Source organism: Abramis brama (genome assembly GCF_963993115.1).
Source record: "Abramis brama genome assembly, chromosome: 3".
In the NCBI taxonomy this organism is placed as follows: domain Eukaryota; kingdom Metazoa; phylum Chordata; class Actinopteri; order Cypriniformes; family Leuciscidae; genus Abramis; species Abramis brama.
The window spans coordinates 8,904,050-8,921,344 of record NC_139965.1 but is presented as its reverse complement, the minus strand read 5'-3'; the positions used below and the strand labels follow the sequence as shown (position 1 = coordinate 8,921,344).

At 49.2% G+C, this 17,295-nt stretch overlaps 1 protein-coding gene across 1 annotated transcript; it reads left to right on the top strand.

Annotated features, from left to right (window-relative positions):
• Positions 1-340: 340 nt before the first annotated feature.
• On the top strand, positions 341-17,026 carry LOC311080064 (C-type mannose receptor 2-like). The gene is made up of 3 exons (XM_084109828.1): positions 341-688; positions 15,685-16,029; positions 16,195-17,026. Exons 1-3 carry the CDS (start codon positions 457-459, stop codon positions 16,560-16,562), a joined length of 945 nt encoding a protein of 314 aa, XP_083965954.1. The 5' UTR covers positions 341-456; the 3' UTR covers positions 16,563-17,026.
• Positions 17,027-17,295: the final 269 nt, after the last annotated feature.

Here is a 17,295-nt window from a genome sequence, read left to right as displayed (position 1 = left end):
ACAGAAACATCAGACTCAGGACAGAAACACACAACCTCTAAAGTAAGAACATGTTCATTCTTCAAACACAATTACACTTTCAGATGTTAATATTGTCTGAATGATTATGTGTTTCATTCATATTTCTGAAACTGTCATATTTTACTCCATAATGAATTTGTAAATGTTTGATGTCTGAGTTTTTCGTTGTGTTTCTTCCTCAGAAATGGACCAAACTCTATATTTGATTCTTCTTCTCATTGGTGAGTGTGTTTGTTGTTTTATTTATGGTTTATAGTTTCATCAGGTTTGACCCTGTTATGAAAAGCATTAAATCAAACGCTCCCTTTCACAGCTCTCTGCTCCGTATCTGAATGTGTTCAGCGTCAGTATCACTTTATAAACGTGTTGAAGAACTGGACTGAAGCTCAGAGATTCTGCAGAGAGAATTACACAGATCTGGCCACCGTTGACAACATGAACGACATGACCGAGCTGAAGAAGAGTGTGAATGATGAAGGTGGTCAGTATATCTGGATTGGGCTGCAGAGGAAATGGCAGTGGTCTTCAGGTGAACCTGCGCTCTATCTGAACTGGAGACCTGGACAACCTGATGGTGGAGATGAGTGTGCTTTAATGAGAAATGGAGAATGGCATGATTATCCATGTAGTAACAGCCTGACTTTCATCTGCAATTCATCAAATAACAGTAAGTGCAGCTCCATACAATCACAATAAACATGCATTAATAAAAAGATGCAACATATACTGTACAAAATTAATGCAATAAATGCTGCTACTTTTTAATGTGCTCATAAATGTGGAAGAGACTGTGGATATTTGTCACACTTTCAACTTTTTTATGGAAAATAAACTGATATTGAACATTTTGATATTTGTTGTTCATAACTGTGGGAATCTACCATTATGAACCTAGATAATTATATTTTCAGCAAACTTTATACTGTACATTTTAAATTGAAAAATATCAAACCATTGTTTTGACAAACATACTGTAAATTGTAATGAATTAATGAATGCATAACATTTCAACATATAATAGATGTACAACAACTTGCCCCATCTTGATATTTATGAACAAAACGTACTCGGTTACTAACGTAACCTCGGTTCTCTCTAGAAGAGGGAACGAGTACTGCGTAAGAGTATCTTACGCTAGGGGAAAATCCTTTTTCCGCGAGATATTGAAGCCAAAAATTATCCTTAATTTTGTAATAATGCAAAACGCGTTGCGGCAGCATACAGACATAGGCGAGGCAGCTCGCGCGCCTATTGGCTGTTCTGCGGCAACTGCAGCAGCCTATCGAGCAAGGCCTGGCGTGACGCCAGACCCAATGAGGGTGCTTTGCGCCCACTGCGTCAAATCCCGCCGAAACGGGCGTGGTCTAGGCCTATAAATACCGCTCGCAGGCAGCTATTATCTGTTTTTTCATCATCGAAGCAACCAGAGCGTGCGCATGCACGGCAAGATACGCAGTACTCGTTCCCTCTTCTAGAGAGAACCGAGGTTACGTTAGTAACCGAGTACGTTCTCTTACGAGAGGTCTCTCGTACTGCGTAAGAGTATCTTACGCTAGGGGACCCAATGCAAAACGCCGTGCATGCTGAGATCTGACACCAAAGACCCAAGGGCGAAAGCCCGGGGTTCATGTAGTGCACAATCACCCAGGGAACTCACAGGGAGTCCGGGAAGAGGGAGGGGCAAAGCCGCACTCTTCCACATATGGCAGCGTCGCTTAGACGCGAATATCATCATACAGACAGGGCGGGGTACGGCCTGAACTGATGGAGAAATGTGGGTCTTACACAGTTTGCCCAGGCACATACTGTGCTACTGCTTTTTACTGTCAATCGTTGAGCTGTGCTCAGTAGACGCAGCATTCTGAGCTGATAGCATCAGGTCAGATAATACTGGTTAACTAGACCGACAGCAGCCTGGCCTGCAGGGCGGGAACCTCTAGGTTGTAAAACCTTATAAATGTAGACGGGGAGGCCCAGCCTGCCGCCGTACAAATATCTTGCAAGGCAATCCCACTCGACCAGGCCCACGAAGAGGCCATGCCTCTCGTGGAGTGCGCTCTGACACCCAACGGGCACTGCATGCCCTTGGAGGCGTATGCTAGCGCTATAGCATCAACTATCCATCTGGATAGGCTCTGTTTCGACGCGGCTAGTCCCTTAGAATGCCCACTGAACGAAACAAAGAGCTGCTCTGTCTGTCTGAAAACAGACGAGCGAGACACATAAGCTCGTAATGCCCTGACCGGGCAAAGGAGGCCCGCGTCTCTGTCCTCATCAGGGACCGGTAGGGCTGACAGGAAGATGACCTGCGCCCTAAACGGTGTGTTGAGGGATTTTGGAACATAACCGTGCTTAGGTTTGAGTATGACTTTTGAGTCATTAGGCCCAAATTCCATGCACGTCGCGCTCACAGAGAGCGCGTGTAAATCCCCTATGCGCTTCACTGAAGCGAGAGCCAGCAGAAACACAGTCTTGAAAGACAGATGTTTCAGATCAATCGTCTGTAAGGGCTCGAATGGTCCACCTTTCATGGCTTCCAGTACCGTAGAAAGGTCCCATACGGGGACTGAGGGAGGTCTGGGAGGATTCAGTCTCCTAGCCCCTCTAAGGAAGCGGATGACTAAATCATTCCTTCCTATTGACTGACCAAGCGTTGTTCTCGAGAACGCTGCTATAGCCGCCACATAAACTTTGAGCGTGGAAGGGGTCCTGCCCTTATCCAACAGCTCTTGTAGGAAGGAAAGCACCTCCGTCACTCCACAGTCTGTGGGTGACACGCCACGGGCTGTGCACCAGCCCGAAAACACTGACCATTTCGAGGAGTAGAGCCGTCTCGTAGACGGAGCTCTAGCCTGCGTGATCATGTTTAATACTCCCTTAGGGAGTTCGACATGTACCCGTTGATGGCCCAGACATGAAGGGACCACAATTCCGGGTGAGGATGCCAGATCGAGCCGTGGGCCTGAGAGAGGAGGTCTCTCCTCACTGGCACTGGCCACGGGGCAGTGCTCGCTAGCTGTATCACAACTGGGAACCAAGGCTGGTTTTCCCAGAACGGTGCTACAAGCAGTACTGAGCATCCTTCTTCCCTGATCCGCTCTATCACCTGAGGCAGGAGAGAGACGGGGGGAAAAGCATAGAGCGGGCGGCGGGGCCATACGTGAGCCAGCGCGTCCCTGCTCTTGGAGAAAAATTCCGGACAGTGAGCGTTTTCTTGAGACGCGAACAGGTCTACTTCCGCTCTGCCGAATTTCTTCCACAGCAGTTGGACTGTCTGTGGGTGTAGAGACCATTCGCCTGCCGGAACATTGTTCCTGGACAATCTGTCTGGTCCTATGTTTAGGAGCCCTGGCATGTGCGCTGCTCTCAGGGAGCGCAGGTTGCGCTGAGCCCATACCAGGAGGCGTTCTGTTAGCCTGTACAGGTTCCTGGACCTGAGGCCGCCCTGGCGATTTATGTAGGACACCACAGACATGTTGTCCGAGCAGACCAGGACGTGGTGTCCTTTTATTTGGGGACAAAAACGCGTCAGCGCGTTGTCCACTGCCAGCATTTCGAGGCAGTTTATGTGCAGGAGCTTCTCCCGTTCTGACCACTGGCCGAAGAACGGTCTGCCCTCGAGCAGCGCTCCCCATCCCGAGGTGGATGCGTCCGTGGACACCACTCTCACCCTCGAGGAAGTCCCCAGGCTTACACCTGATTGGTACCAGTCGTCCGCTCTCCAAGGTTTCAGAGCTGCGACGCACTTCTGATTGACCTTGAGGCGAAGCAGACCGGATGCCCACGCTAGGCGCGGGACTCGCGCTTTCAGCCAAAACTGCAGCGGGCGCATGCGGAGCAGGCCCAACTGGAGCACTGATGATGCTGAGGCCATGAGACCCAGCATCTTCTGAAATTTCTTGAGCGGGACAGACGCGCCGCAGCGGAACGAGTTCGCTGTACGCTGAATGTCTACCGAGCGCTGCTGTGATAGTCGCGCTATCATGGACAGCGAGTCCAACTCTGTGCCCAGGAAAGATATCATCTGACTGGGGGACAGAGAGCTCTTCGCCCAATTGACACTGAGACCCAAATTCTCGAGGTGATCGAGTAAAATGGTCGTGTGCTCTATGAGCACTGAGCAAGATTGCGCTAGAATCAGCCAATCGTCCAAATAGTTCAGTACTCGCACGCCCCTCATTCTGAGGGGTGCGAGCGCCACATCCATGCACTTCGTAAATGTACGGGGTGCCAGGGATAAACCGAACGGCAGGACTGTGTAGGCGAATCTCAAATATCGCCTGTGACGTGACGCTATCTGTATTTGAAAATACGCGTCTTTCAGATCTATTGACACGAACCAATCCCCTTGGCGAATCTGCACGAGGATTTTTCTGGTCGTGAGCATCCTGAACTGTCGCTTCACGAGCACTCTGTTCAGTTGCCTTAGATCTAGTATGGGTCTGAGACCCCCGTCTTTTTTCGGTACCAGGAAGTATCTGCTGTATAGCCCTCCTTCGCTCTGAACTTGAGAGAGAGGCTCTATGGCCCCTTTGTTCAATAGTTTCGCCACTTCGGCTCAAAGTAAATGTGCTACTTCTGCTTTTACCGTGGTCTCGACGCGCGCCGTATAGCGGCGAGGGCGTCGGCGAAACTGTAGCGAATAGCCTCTTTTTATAATGTCCAACACCCACTTCGAAACCCCGGGCAGCTTTGCCCATGCGTCTGCATGAATAGCTAGGGGTTGAATACGAAGCGCGCTCCGTTCGCCCAGCGATGGAGAGGCTTCGGTGTGCTGTAACACAAGCGTCGCGCTCGTGACATTTGAGGCATGGGGCGCGCTGATAACAGCGGGCAGATTGCCCGCGCTCGACTCCTCTGCGGCGGTCAACCGCGAGGGGGAGGGCTGGGCGAGTCCCGTAGGAACTGTCATGTCTATGTGTGGATGTGGGCGCGGGACAGCGGGGACATTTATCACACCGAAAGCATTGTTCGCTTGAGTGAAGCGAATGTACGTTGGTTTTGCTTTTACGGAAACCGTGAGACATGCATAACATGGTGTTCCCTTTCGAAAGGGAACTCACACTACATCAGAATGACGCTATGGGGAACGCCTCAGGCGTGACAGGTGTCTGAAATCAAATATCATCTCACAGCAATCATGCTGACCGGCGACAGCCCGTGAATCATTAACGTGAATGATTAACGTGTAACCTGCAAGGGCGCTTTGCAAACATGACAACATCCTTTTCGTCTTCAGGGACTGTTTTTGTCTGTAATTAAAACGTCTGCTACAGCAAGAAAATGAAACGCACGTCTAAGGCAAGTCCTAAAAAATTTGTGAAATGTGTTGACCCGTGCCCAAGATATTTGTCGCCGGGTGACACTCACGAGATGTGCGTGTACTGTCTGGGTGAAGAGCACGCACGGGATGCTCTCGAGGGAGCATCCTGTGCAAACTGTGAGTGTTTTCCTATGAGAACGCTCCGCTCTCGTCTGGCTCTCTTCTCGAGGGGAGAGAGTTCAGCATCTGGTCCTCGCGGATCGGGTCCCGCTCGTGCCGAGGCAGAGCGGCGACGCGCTTCATGGGGCTCCCAGATGGAGCTCGCTGACAGTCTCGAGAGGGTTGTTCACCTCTCGGACGAGTCATCGGCTGACGAGAGTGAGCTGCAGGTGGATGACGGAGAAGATTCTCCTACTGATACTGCAGCGAGTGCTCTTCAGGCTGGGCAAGAGATGGCTGAGGAGGATGAATCAGATCCTCAACCTCGTCAGCCATCCTGCCCCATGTACGCTGAGTTGGTGGAAGTTATGGAGCGCGCCACTGACAAACTGCAGTTGCCATGGCGGCGCGCTCAGGGAGAGATCGCTCGCGGCCGGTTGGACGATCGATTTCTCCCTGAACATAGACCACCAGCTCAACGGAGCCTCCCATTCCTTCCAGATCTTCATTCTGAGATCGAGAGGGCATGGGAGAAACCATACTCGGCCCGTATTCATCGACATCAGCGGGGTAATTTCGCTGATGTTGAGGGGATCGGGGAGTATGGTTATGTGTCGATGCCGCCCATTGACGAGACGTTTGCGAACTATCTCGTATCTGGGCGGGCGTCGACACTAAAAGCTCAGACTCTGCCATCCAAGCCTCTTAAAGTCACGGCTCGCTTGAATGGCAGAGCGTACATGGCAGCAGGTCAGGCTGGTGCTGCCCTTCACACCATGGCAGTGCTCCAAGCCTACCAAGCTGATCTGCTGCGGGATCTCGACCAGGGGACGGGGCTGTCCCCTGAGGCGGTCGCTGAGTTGCGCCGGACCACAGATTTGTTTCTCCGGGCCACTAAACAGACTGCTGCCGCGATTGGCCGGTCGATGGCGGCGATGGTGGCCACGGAGAGGCATCTGTGGCTCAACTTGGCTGATATCGGGGAGAAGGAAAAGGCCCTTCTCCTTGATTCACCAGTTTCGCCTACTAAACTTTTTGGCACCTCCGTTGAGGCGGTGGTTGGAAAGTTTAGGGAGGCGAAGGCGCGCTCAGCCGCATTTAAAACCTGTATACCGCTGAGATCCGGGCCCCGGCCCAGGCAGGCGGGAGGACCTGGTCCGTCTTGGTCCGAGGACCATAGACAGGACCAGAGGTCTAGTGTTGCCTCTCGTGCGCCCCCTCCAGGGAGGAGTAGGACGCAGAGAAGGCGAGCCTCCCGCAAGAAGAGGGACTTAAGGGAGGTCATTCAGCGCAAGCGGAGCAGCGCTCAGCGGAAGTAAGGGTATGACCTCCCTGGAGGGCTTTTTCTACCGGCCCTCTCCCTCTTCTTTACTCCCCAGGCGTTTGCGTTACACCAGTCCTGGGGTTGGGCCTATGATGAGAACTATGTTCTGATGGCCCGCCGTAGCAACTGGTTGATGTGAGCGCCTCTTTTAGGCATGTAAAAGTGGTGGACCCCAGGTTCGTTGAGACCTTTCTGGTGAAGTCTTCACTCCGCACGCCGCAGGTGAACTTTTTTGGTTTTTGGAGAATTTGTGTATATAACTAACACTTATTTGTATCTCTCTACAGAAGCCTTGTTCCCTGTATAGACCTAGGGGTCATTCTTAGAATTAAAAGGTAAAGTATGGAGACTTCAGGGCCCTGAAGCCTCCCCAGTTGGTGGTGGGCCACCGCTCATTTCTTTTTAGCCGCAGGGCTGTTAGCCACCCTGGGGTAGAGTAGTTGGTCTTCCTAAAAAAAAAAAGAACTTTTTTGCTTTAGGTTTAGACTGATGCTGGCGCTTCAGATAGATCTTATGTCTTACCTATCGGTTTGTGACATTGGTATCCTGAGTACTTCGCTCCCCTGTGCGCTGGAAGGTGTCAGTAGGTGAGTGTTTTACAGCCTCTCAATCAAGTAGGCTGTGGCTCCTCCGAGCTCTCAGGTAGATCTATGCTTGTAGGTCGGCCCTAACCCGGGCCGCCTCTGTAGCTGGCCTAGGCTAGGTTTGGGATGTTGGAGGCGTTCTGCTAAGTATAGCTGCCACATTCATTATGTGTTAGGCTTCCTCCCCTAGATTTCAGCCTCCTCCCTTAAATGGGAGTTGTTGGCCAAGGCCCGCCCCTTTCACTGCATTCAGGGGTGGTAGAGTAATGCAGGGTGGTAGTTGAGGTATGATCCTTCAGGCAGGGTTAGGCTGTCTTTCGCTCTGCGATGTGATAGTTTGCCAGACCCTGCCGAACAGAGCTACTTGGATTAGGCCTCTAGAGCTGGCTCCACTCAGCCCGTTGAGCTGAACCACTCGAACGAGGGGTGAAGGTTGGTTGGCTTGCAAGCAAGCCCCGCTTCCCCAGGCTGGGCACAGGACAAATCCCGGTTACCCTTTGGAGCCACTTGCAGGCCCGCTCCCTGTCTAACATTTCAGGGGCATATGGTGTTACTCCCCCGCTAAACGCGGGGTAGTTTTGAGTAATCCATTCTCAGCTCTGTATTATCTACCTCACACCACGATGGCTCCGGTTGAGCAGGGAGTTCTAACTACATTTCATTCCGGTATTTGAACTCCGCTCCCTTGAAGCCAGGGCATTGCCATGAGCTGACGCCCATGCATTTAGTAGGTAGTAGGGGTGTAACGATACACCAATGCCACGGTTCGGTTCATATCACGGTTTTGGAGCCACGGTTCGGTTCGGTTCGGTTCTGTTTGCTGTGGGGGCAGGGTTCATGGCAGGGCACCAGCAATAATAACACTAGATTCACTTTTAACTTAATAAAAACAACAACAACAACAATAATCTAACTTATTAACTTTAACTTTATTAACTTAACTTTATACAGTGGCTTCACGTTTTCTTTAGAGCAGTTAGCACACCTGAGTTAACTCAAATGAAATAAATGCCTCCACTGACTAGTCAGAAATAAACTGCACACCTGAGTAGGGTTGCCAACTTCAGAAAAGGAAAATGCGGGACAATCGTGATTCTTTATAGGAAAACGAGGGACACTCAAAATATTTGTACTGTATCGCACAATGTACATAATTTCAGTGTCTGCAAACTGTAGTTAAGTATATGTTTAAAAGGTTATCAGACAAACACATTTGTATTGCTTAACCTATTTATGTACAATTTAATTCTAAAAATAATTTTAATGTCATACAAACAAAATGTCACATTACAAACAAACCACCATTCAAAATAACAGCATTTATCTGAAATAGAAAGCTTTTTTAACATTATACATAGGCCTACAGTTCAAAAGTTTGAGGTTAGTAAGAGAATTTTTTTTGGGAAAGAAATTAAAGAAAGTAATTGCCTACTTTTATTCAGCAAGGATGCATTAGGCTAATCAAAAGTGACAGTAAATTATAGTGTTACACAAGCTTTCTATTTCAAATAAATCTATTATGATCTTTACATTCTTCAAAGAATCCTGGGGGAAAAAACAAAACAGTTTTAAACATTAATAATAATCAGAAATATTTTGCGAGCATATTATTCCCTCAGGTAGATTTCATGTTTTCTTGCGTGGCTGGATGTTGGACTCATGAACAATAATCACGTTGTTTGCATTCAGCAAAATTGATTTGCCGAAATCAAAACGTGGACAGTGAGAATTACCGTTAGCGCGAGACGAGTCCGGCTTGAAGCGGAAGCGACCAGACGGCAGAGGATTATGTTCGCAAATCAAACAATGATTTGTCTCAAAACGATGATTAAAAAAAGCTGTGATATGTCATCATATTGGATGATGACGGTGTCGGTGATCATTCTCAAGTGTCGTGATCAGCACTGCTGCTGTTGTATCAGTCAGTGGTTGTGACCGGAGGGTCTTCAATCTCAATATGCCGCGGAGTTGCCATCCTGAAGTGCGTATGTAAACTCCCGAGCGTGATCGATCACCCAAATCACGTGACATGCATTTTATTTAGTAAATAATATTTAGTAAAACTACAGCTCTTATTAGTTGTTAAAAGTGTACTCATTAATAACTATTTAATCAAATGTCAAGGAAGAAAAAAATAGTTTTGTGACAAAGTGATGTGAGAGTTGGGCCGGGGCAGCAGGGGGCGGGGCGCGTTCGGTTCGACATGAGAGTATCGCGGTTCGAACCGTGGCTGTTGTATCGCGGTTTTTCGGTTCGGTTCGAATATCGTTACACCCCTAGTAGGTAGGCCCTTGAAATGGGGCCTCCACTAGGCAGAGTGGCGTATGTTGTACTCCCCTGCTATGAGGGTATTGCTTTGTGCTGAGTACACTGCCTTTGGCGATGTGGTTAGGTACCAGGATGCTGTAAGCGCTGTAGTAACAGTTTTTCTGCCTTGAAGGCTGCACAGTTAGGTAGTAGGCCCCAGCAGGCCTCCTTGACCGGGTAGCCCCTAAGATAGGGCTCCTAGGCCAGCTCACCTTTGTTGGTTGGCCCTGGTAGTTCGGGCAGAAGACTCACTACCGAGTAGTAGGTCTTAACAGGCCTCCTCGGAGGTGGGTCACAACATTGTGGAGCATACACTAGGTCAAAACTTTAGGAAAGTTTTTTTTTTTTTTTTTTTAGTATGGTTCCAGCAGTGTTCATTAAAGTAGCAGAAAGACTTGCTATCAGCTAGTAGGCTCGACCGGGCCTCCCTGTTAGGCGAGTCCCCAGCAGCAGTACACATCCAGCTGATTAGACCGTTTCAGGAAGTAGGCCTCTTCAGGCCTCCCTGGAGATGGGCTCCCACATTTTTTTGTGGGGATCAGGTAGTAGGCTTTACTAGGCCTCCCTGAGGGCTGAATCCCTCATACTGTGGTACTAAGTGGCCCTGAGGTTGAACTATCAGGTAGTAGGCCTCATAAGGCCTCCCTGAAGGCAAAGCCCCATAGACAGTCAACTGGACTGCCAGTCTGGTCCACTGTCAGCTGTGGTTTTCAGGTAGTAGGCCTCTCCAGGCCTCCCTGAAAGTAAGCTCCTTCATGTCATGGTTCTCTGGTAGTAGGCCTCACCAGGCTTCCCTGGGGTTGAGTTCCAACATACTTTGAGTTTCCACTTAATGTGTTTTTTCTGGTAACGGGTAGTAGGCCTCTCCAGGCCTCTCTGTAAGTGAGCTCCCATGTTCTGTGGTTATCAGATAGTAGGCTTCACCAGGCCTCTCTGAAGGTGAGCTCCCACATACTGTGGTTGTCAGGTAGTAGGCCTCTCCAGGCCTCTCTGTAAGTGAGCTCCCACGTTCTGTGGTTATCAGATAGTAGGCTTCACCAGGCCTCTCTGAAGGTGAGCTCCCACATACTGTGGTTGTCAGGTAGTAGGCCTCTCCAGGCCTCTCTGTAAGGGAACTCCCATGCACTGTGGTTATCAGGTAGTAGGCCTCACTAGGCCTCCCTTAAGTTGAGCTCCCACGTTTGTGGTTGTCATGTAGCAGGCCTCTCTAGGCCTCTCTGTAAGTGAACTCCCATGCACTGTGGTTATCAGGTAGTAGGCCTCACTAGGCCTCCCTGAAGTTGAGCCCCCGCATACTGTGGTTGTCATGTAGTAGGCCTCTCCAGGCCTCTCTGTAAGTGAGCTCTCACGTTTTGTGGTTATCAGATAGTAGGCTTCACCAGGCCTCTCTGAAGGTGAGCTCCCACATACTGTGGTTGTCAGGTAGTAGGCCTCTCCAGGCCTCTCTGTAAGTGAGCTTCCACGTTCTGTGGTTATCAGATAGTAGGCTTCACCAGGCCTCTCTGAAAGTGATCTCCCACATACGGTGGTTGTCAGGTAGTAGGCCCCTCCAGGCCTCTCTGTAAGTGAGCTTCCACGTTCTGTGGCTATCAGATAGTAGGCTTCACCAGGCCTCTCTGAAAGTGAGCTCCCACATACTGTGGTTGTCAGGTAGTAAGGCCTCTCCAGGTCTCCCTGAGAGTAGTTTCACAGTGGTGCTGGGTTTTTTGTAAGCTAGTGGCCGCTTACTTTCAGTTTAGCAGACCTTATCAGGCAGCTGGCGAAGGTGAGCTTGCGCCCTGGCTCGACTCAAGTTTTTATTCTCTGCTACGGGTTCCCTCCTGGAACCTCTTTTTCCTGCTACAGCCTGGTTGCCTACCAGGTAGATCTAATGCTCCCCTCACTGAGGGTCAGTATGAGTATGTGGTCTCCTGAGTCTGGTCAGTCGGTCGTAGGCCTCTCTTGAGGCCTCCCAGTTAGATCAGCCCTTAGGCCCTCACAGGCCTCCTCAGTGTTTTGAAACACAAACACTGGGTTGATCCGTGGATTGAGTAGAGAAACTCCCCTCGCTGGCAAGGGTTGTAAAGCACTATGCTGAGTCATACTCTCCAGGATATCCCGTCTCTGAGATCCGGTCCGAGTGGTTCACTGCCTGCTTCACAGTCCCTCGGGTTGGATGCCTTCCTAAAGGCAAGTGTCCAGAGGCTCTGTCTTCGGACAGACAGGAAGTGGCCAGACTGTAGTGTCTTATATAGTGACACCAGGTCAGGCCTGCCTGGTGGCGTTTCAGGCGGCACGTTCCCCTGAATAGTGACTGGCTGGGGTTCCTCAGGTTCCCTAGCCACATTCCCTAGAAGGGACCCCTTCTAAGAAGTTGAAGTTGTGGTCCTTGGCCCTTGAGCAGGCCCAGGTAGACCTTTCACTAAACTATGTTTATGGAGGTTTTCTGTGGTGTCATATAGCTTGGGCTATGACCGTAGGGAGTGCTGTCACTGACAGCTCAGTGTGACCTGGGGGTGAGTGGTTCTAGCGTTCATTTGAATTGCCGGTTCTGACAGTTGTCACTGCCTTTTGGCATGCACTCCCCTTAGCATGGTGGCGTTGGCATATCGTTCCCCATAGCGTCATTCTGACGTAGTGTGAGTTCCCTTTCGAAAGGGAACGTCTCAGGTTACGACTGTAACCTATGTTCCCTGAGAACAGGGAACGAGACACTACGTCTTCCTGCCATGCCTCGGGGCCTGCCTGCAACAGTCCCTTCAGACGATAGGATGTTGTCATGTTTGCAAAGCGCCCTTTTATACTTGCAGGTTGCACGTTAATCATTCACGTTAATGATTCACGGGCTGTCGCCGGTCAGCATGATTGCTGTGAGATGATATTTGATTTCAGACACCTGTCACGCCTGAGGCGTTCCCCATAGCGTCATTCTGACGTAGTGTCTCGTTCCCTGTTCTCAGGGAACATAGGTTACAGTCGTAACCTGAGACGTTTGTGGGCACTGAGTAGTGGGCACATCTACCATGTTTGAAGCGCAATCGATCTGAGTCGATTTTATGTGCGCGGGACCTGTGTGACAGGCTGTGCTTGTGTGCAGAGATGGGCACTGGGCAGTGGGCATTCTTACTACACACGAGACACCATCGGCCGTGGCCGGGACACCAGAAAATACACTCTCTTGGGGATTTATCTGGGTAGCCGTGAAAACGGAATTTGTGTGCAGGCAAGCGGGTGACAGAACCGGCTTGTTGGCTGCGGAAAACACTGGAACAGTCACATTTGCTGGAACTGGACGAGCGAATGACTTTGGTGGGAGTCCGGCCGCAGCGGGACTCGAACACCGTCGTTTTCCTAGGCGTGCTAGGACGACTTCGGGGCCTCGGGCTTTACCACAATCCTAGGCCGCTGGCCACGCATGGCGGGGCGGCGGCGGCTGGATGAGCGGGAGCGCGGTCTCGCGCTTCGGGCCTGGCGGCGCTGCGAAGTGGCAGCAGCGGACGGTGGCTGGGGCTGTGAGCTCTGTGCAGACGGTTTCGCACGTCCTGCTGCAGAGCTGGAGCGCATCGGGAGGAAGTGCTTCATAGCCTGTGACGCTTTCTGTACCTCTGCGAATCTCTCCGCCAAAATCCTTGACGGAGGATCCAAAGAGGCCAGCGGGAGAAAGCGGGGCGTCGAGGAACGCGGTGCGCTCGGACTCGGCCATTTCTGAGAGCGTCAGCCACAGGTGTCTCTCAGTCATGGTGAGAGAAGCCATATTCCGTCCAATGGCCTGTGCTGCGGACTTAGTGGCACGGAGAGCGAGGTCCGTGGCACTTCTCAGGTCCGTCACACAGATCGCGTCAGGTCCTTTCTCATCCAGCTTTCGGAGGAAGATCTGCAACGTGGCCATGGTGTGCAGCGCTGACGCAGCTTGCCCGGCGGCGGCGAAAGCGCGGCGGAGCAGGCTTGACGTCGTGCGGCAAGCTTTAGAGGGTAGGGCCAGCTTAGCGCGCCGTCCAGCGGAGGGCGGGCATAAGTGGGCCGCTATCGCCTCTTCGACCGGCGGCAGCGAAAGGTATCCCCTGTTCTTGGCATCGTCAACTGCAGAGAATGCCAAAGAAACAGCGGGACGCACTCTAGCTGAATAGGGGGCGTTCCAGGACTTAGCGACTTCTTCGTGTAGCTCAGGAAGAAAAGGCGCTGGTCTGGACGCAGGCGAAGCGCGCTCCCCAGGCAGGAAAAAGCCATCCAGCCGGTTGTGAGCGGGCTGCTCGGGCGAAGACCACTCGAGGCCGAGGCTCGCCGCGGCCTGTGCGAGTATCCGCATGAGCTCCGTCTCGATGGACGCTCTCTTGCCTGACGATGTGCGGGCAGGGGGCGCGAGATCCTCAGAGCTCGCCCAATCCTCACTGCATGACGCCAGGATAAAGCAGGAATCAGCCTCTCCCAGCAGGGCTTCCTCGTCAGCGATGTCGACGGAAGCGGCGGCAGAGAGCGGCCGCTGTCCGTCAGGAAGAGAAGCTGACGAAGCCGGTGAAGCAGGCGGGCGAACCGGCGAGCTTTGGCGGCTGGGGGAAGGTTCCGGGACCCGCTGGGCACGGCGCTTTTTACGGCGCGACACCGCAGCGGGCGGGGGAGCAGTCTCGGTGAAGAAAGCCAGGCGAGTCCTCAGAGTCGCCATGGGCATCAGCTCGCAGTGAGGGCAGCCGCCGTCAGCGAGCGCGAGAGCTGCATGTTCCCCACCCAGGCAGGAAACGCAGATAACATGGCGGTCCCCGTCGCTGAGTGTGGCTCTGCACGAGCCGCAGGAAGGCATCTTGAAAAAGACGCTGCTCTTTTAGAATGTGCGTCGCAGCGGCGACACACACACACACAGAGTACAGAGAATAAAAGGATATAAGTGGCGGAAAGCGCAGCAGGAAGGCAAGGAAGGCGGCGCGGCCAGCGACTTCAGTGACTCGTCCCGCTGAAGGTGCTCTCTCTCAGATGGCGCGGCTTCTTCTCCAGCTCCAGCAATGCGTGTGCTTCGCTTGAAGGATGAAAAATCAGATAATAGCTGCCTGCGAGCGGTATTTATAGGCCTAGACCACGCCCGTTTCGGCGGGATGTGACGCAGTGGGCGCGAAGCACCCTCATTGGGTCTGGCGTCACGCCAGGCCTCGCTCGATAGGCTGCTGCAGTTGCCGCAGAACAGCCAATAGGCGCGCGAGCTGCCTCGCCTATGTCTGTATGCTGCCGCAACGCGTTTTGCATTATTACAAAATTAAGGATCATTTTTGGCTTCAATATCTCACGGAAAAAGGATTTTCCCCTAGCGTAAGATACTCTTACGCAGTACGAGAGACCTCTCGTAAGAGAACTCTTGTCCTGAGAACAAAATTCAGTGTCTTTTCAGTGGGATTTTATTGTGTTCACTTGTTACATGTATTACAATAAAAAATTGTATTGTAATAAATTTACAATACAATAAATACAATAAATTTCTTAACACAAACCTGTAAAAATCGTCATTGTTAGATGAACTTTAACTGAACACACAAAGACAATTTGTCCATTACAATGTGAAAAACCGATCAGACTAGAAACAAGACAAACACTAATAGTGTTAATATTGCAACAATATTAATTTGTATGTATTATTAGTCTACAATTCAACCTTTAGAATTGATTTTTTTGCTGATATATTTCTAAGAACTAGTTAACAAACATTAATATACAGTTTAACATCTTCATCTGTTTGATGTGTCTCTCATTCAGCTCTGTGTGTCTGAATACAGTATTACACAGAAATGTGTAACAAAACATGATGGAGAAATATAGTTGCAATAAAATTATCACAAAAATTCACAATGGATACTTGATGTTATATCAGCAAAATCATCATGAATATATTATATTGAATTAATATGAATTTTAATATTTAATATATCATCAGCTGTAGAAACAGTCTTTGAATTACATGTGTTTCTGATGCTTCGCTGCTCTTATTCACATTAAAAACCATGAACCAGCATAAGAAATATGAACAAACTGATTTATAAATCTATTTCCATTTGTTTTTCTTAAAGTGAACTCAGAACTCGTCTTTGTCAATCAGACGAAGAACTGGAGAGACGCTCAGAGTTACTGCAGACATAATCACATTGATCTGGTCAGTGTGAGGAACCAGAATGAGAGTCAACAGATTCAGAAGTTCATCAATGATAATCACATATCTAATGATGTCTGGATCGGTCTGTTCAGAGACTCATGGCAGTGGTCAGATCAGAGTGACTCCTCATTCAGATACTGGGATTCTGGTGAACCTAATAATGTTGGAGGAAATGAAAACTGTGCAGTTCTCAATCTGAACGCTCAGGGTCAATGGCATGACATCTCTTGCAATAACCAATTTCCTTTTGTGTGTCATGAAGGTGAGCAGATCCTCACACACACACACAATCCATCCATCACCTCCAGATATCTTAAAGTTCACGCTACATGTCTGACATGACAGATTCCTCCACAGTGTTTGTTCTGCATGTTGTTTTTGATCAGTCTCTCTCTAGTTTTTGCTTGTGGTTTTGTTTTGTGTCCAGATAAACTGATTCTGATCAAAGAGAATCTGACGTGGCCTGAAGCTCTGAGATACTGCAGACAGAATTATACGGATCTGGTCTCGGTTCAGTCAGTCAAGATGCAGGAGGAGGTGATAAATGTGGTTAAACGTGCGTCTACTGAGGCGGTGTGGCTGGGTTTACACAACTTCTGCCAAATGAACATGTGGCTCTGGTTGAGCGGAGAGGTCGTGTGCTATCAGAACTGGGCTCCAGGGAACGGAACGACACCGGAAAACTGCAGCCTTACAAAGAGAAAAGGAGCAGTTCAGTCTGGAGGAGATCAGCGCTGGATCAGCCTTCCTGAGACTCACAAACTCAACTTCATCTGCAGCAGATCTGAGGAGTGAGAAGACGGCAATGTTTGTGTGTTTACTTACATTCACTGTTTTCATTCTTTATTTTTCATATTCACTTTCATATGTTTATTTTGTTCTTTAGTCATTTCTGAGTGAATCTTCTAATTATATTTTAATAGTCTGTAATATTTCTCTGTGTTAATTATCATAACATAATGTGATCTTATTAAAGTTTTCTGATATCAATGAATATTCTTTAGATGTCTAAAATACTAACACAATATATGTGTGTTTTAAGACTATTTTTGCATATCTGGTGTGTTTATGTGTCTTTATGTTTTTCACTAATCTTATCTTTATCAATAACTGTTGAATATGATTCTGTGAGCAGCAGATCTTAAGAATAATCATTATTTGTGTCTCAGGAGAATTAAATCTGGTTTATTCTTAGAAAGGCAGAAGTGAAGTGATGTTACAATAAACTGTCAATTAAATGTAATAAATATGTAAAATGTATATTTGATTGATGGTGTGTTTGCTTGATATTTAGGATATGATGTCACTTACAAAACATGCATATTTCAGTTTCCTGGAATAAATTAGTGGTGTGAATCTTTGGGTCAACAGCGAATAGATTTGATTCATGATTCATAGATTTTCGATTCAAGAGCAATTTTCACAAATTCAGAATGATTAGATTCGAGACAATTCACAATGCGATACAATTAAATTAATGATTCGATTCTGAATTTCTAAAATGCATTTATAAAATTGTTTAAATGCT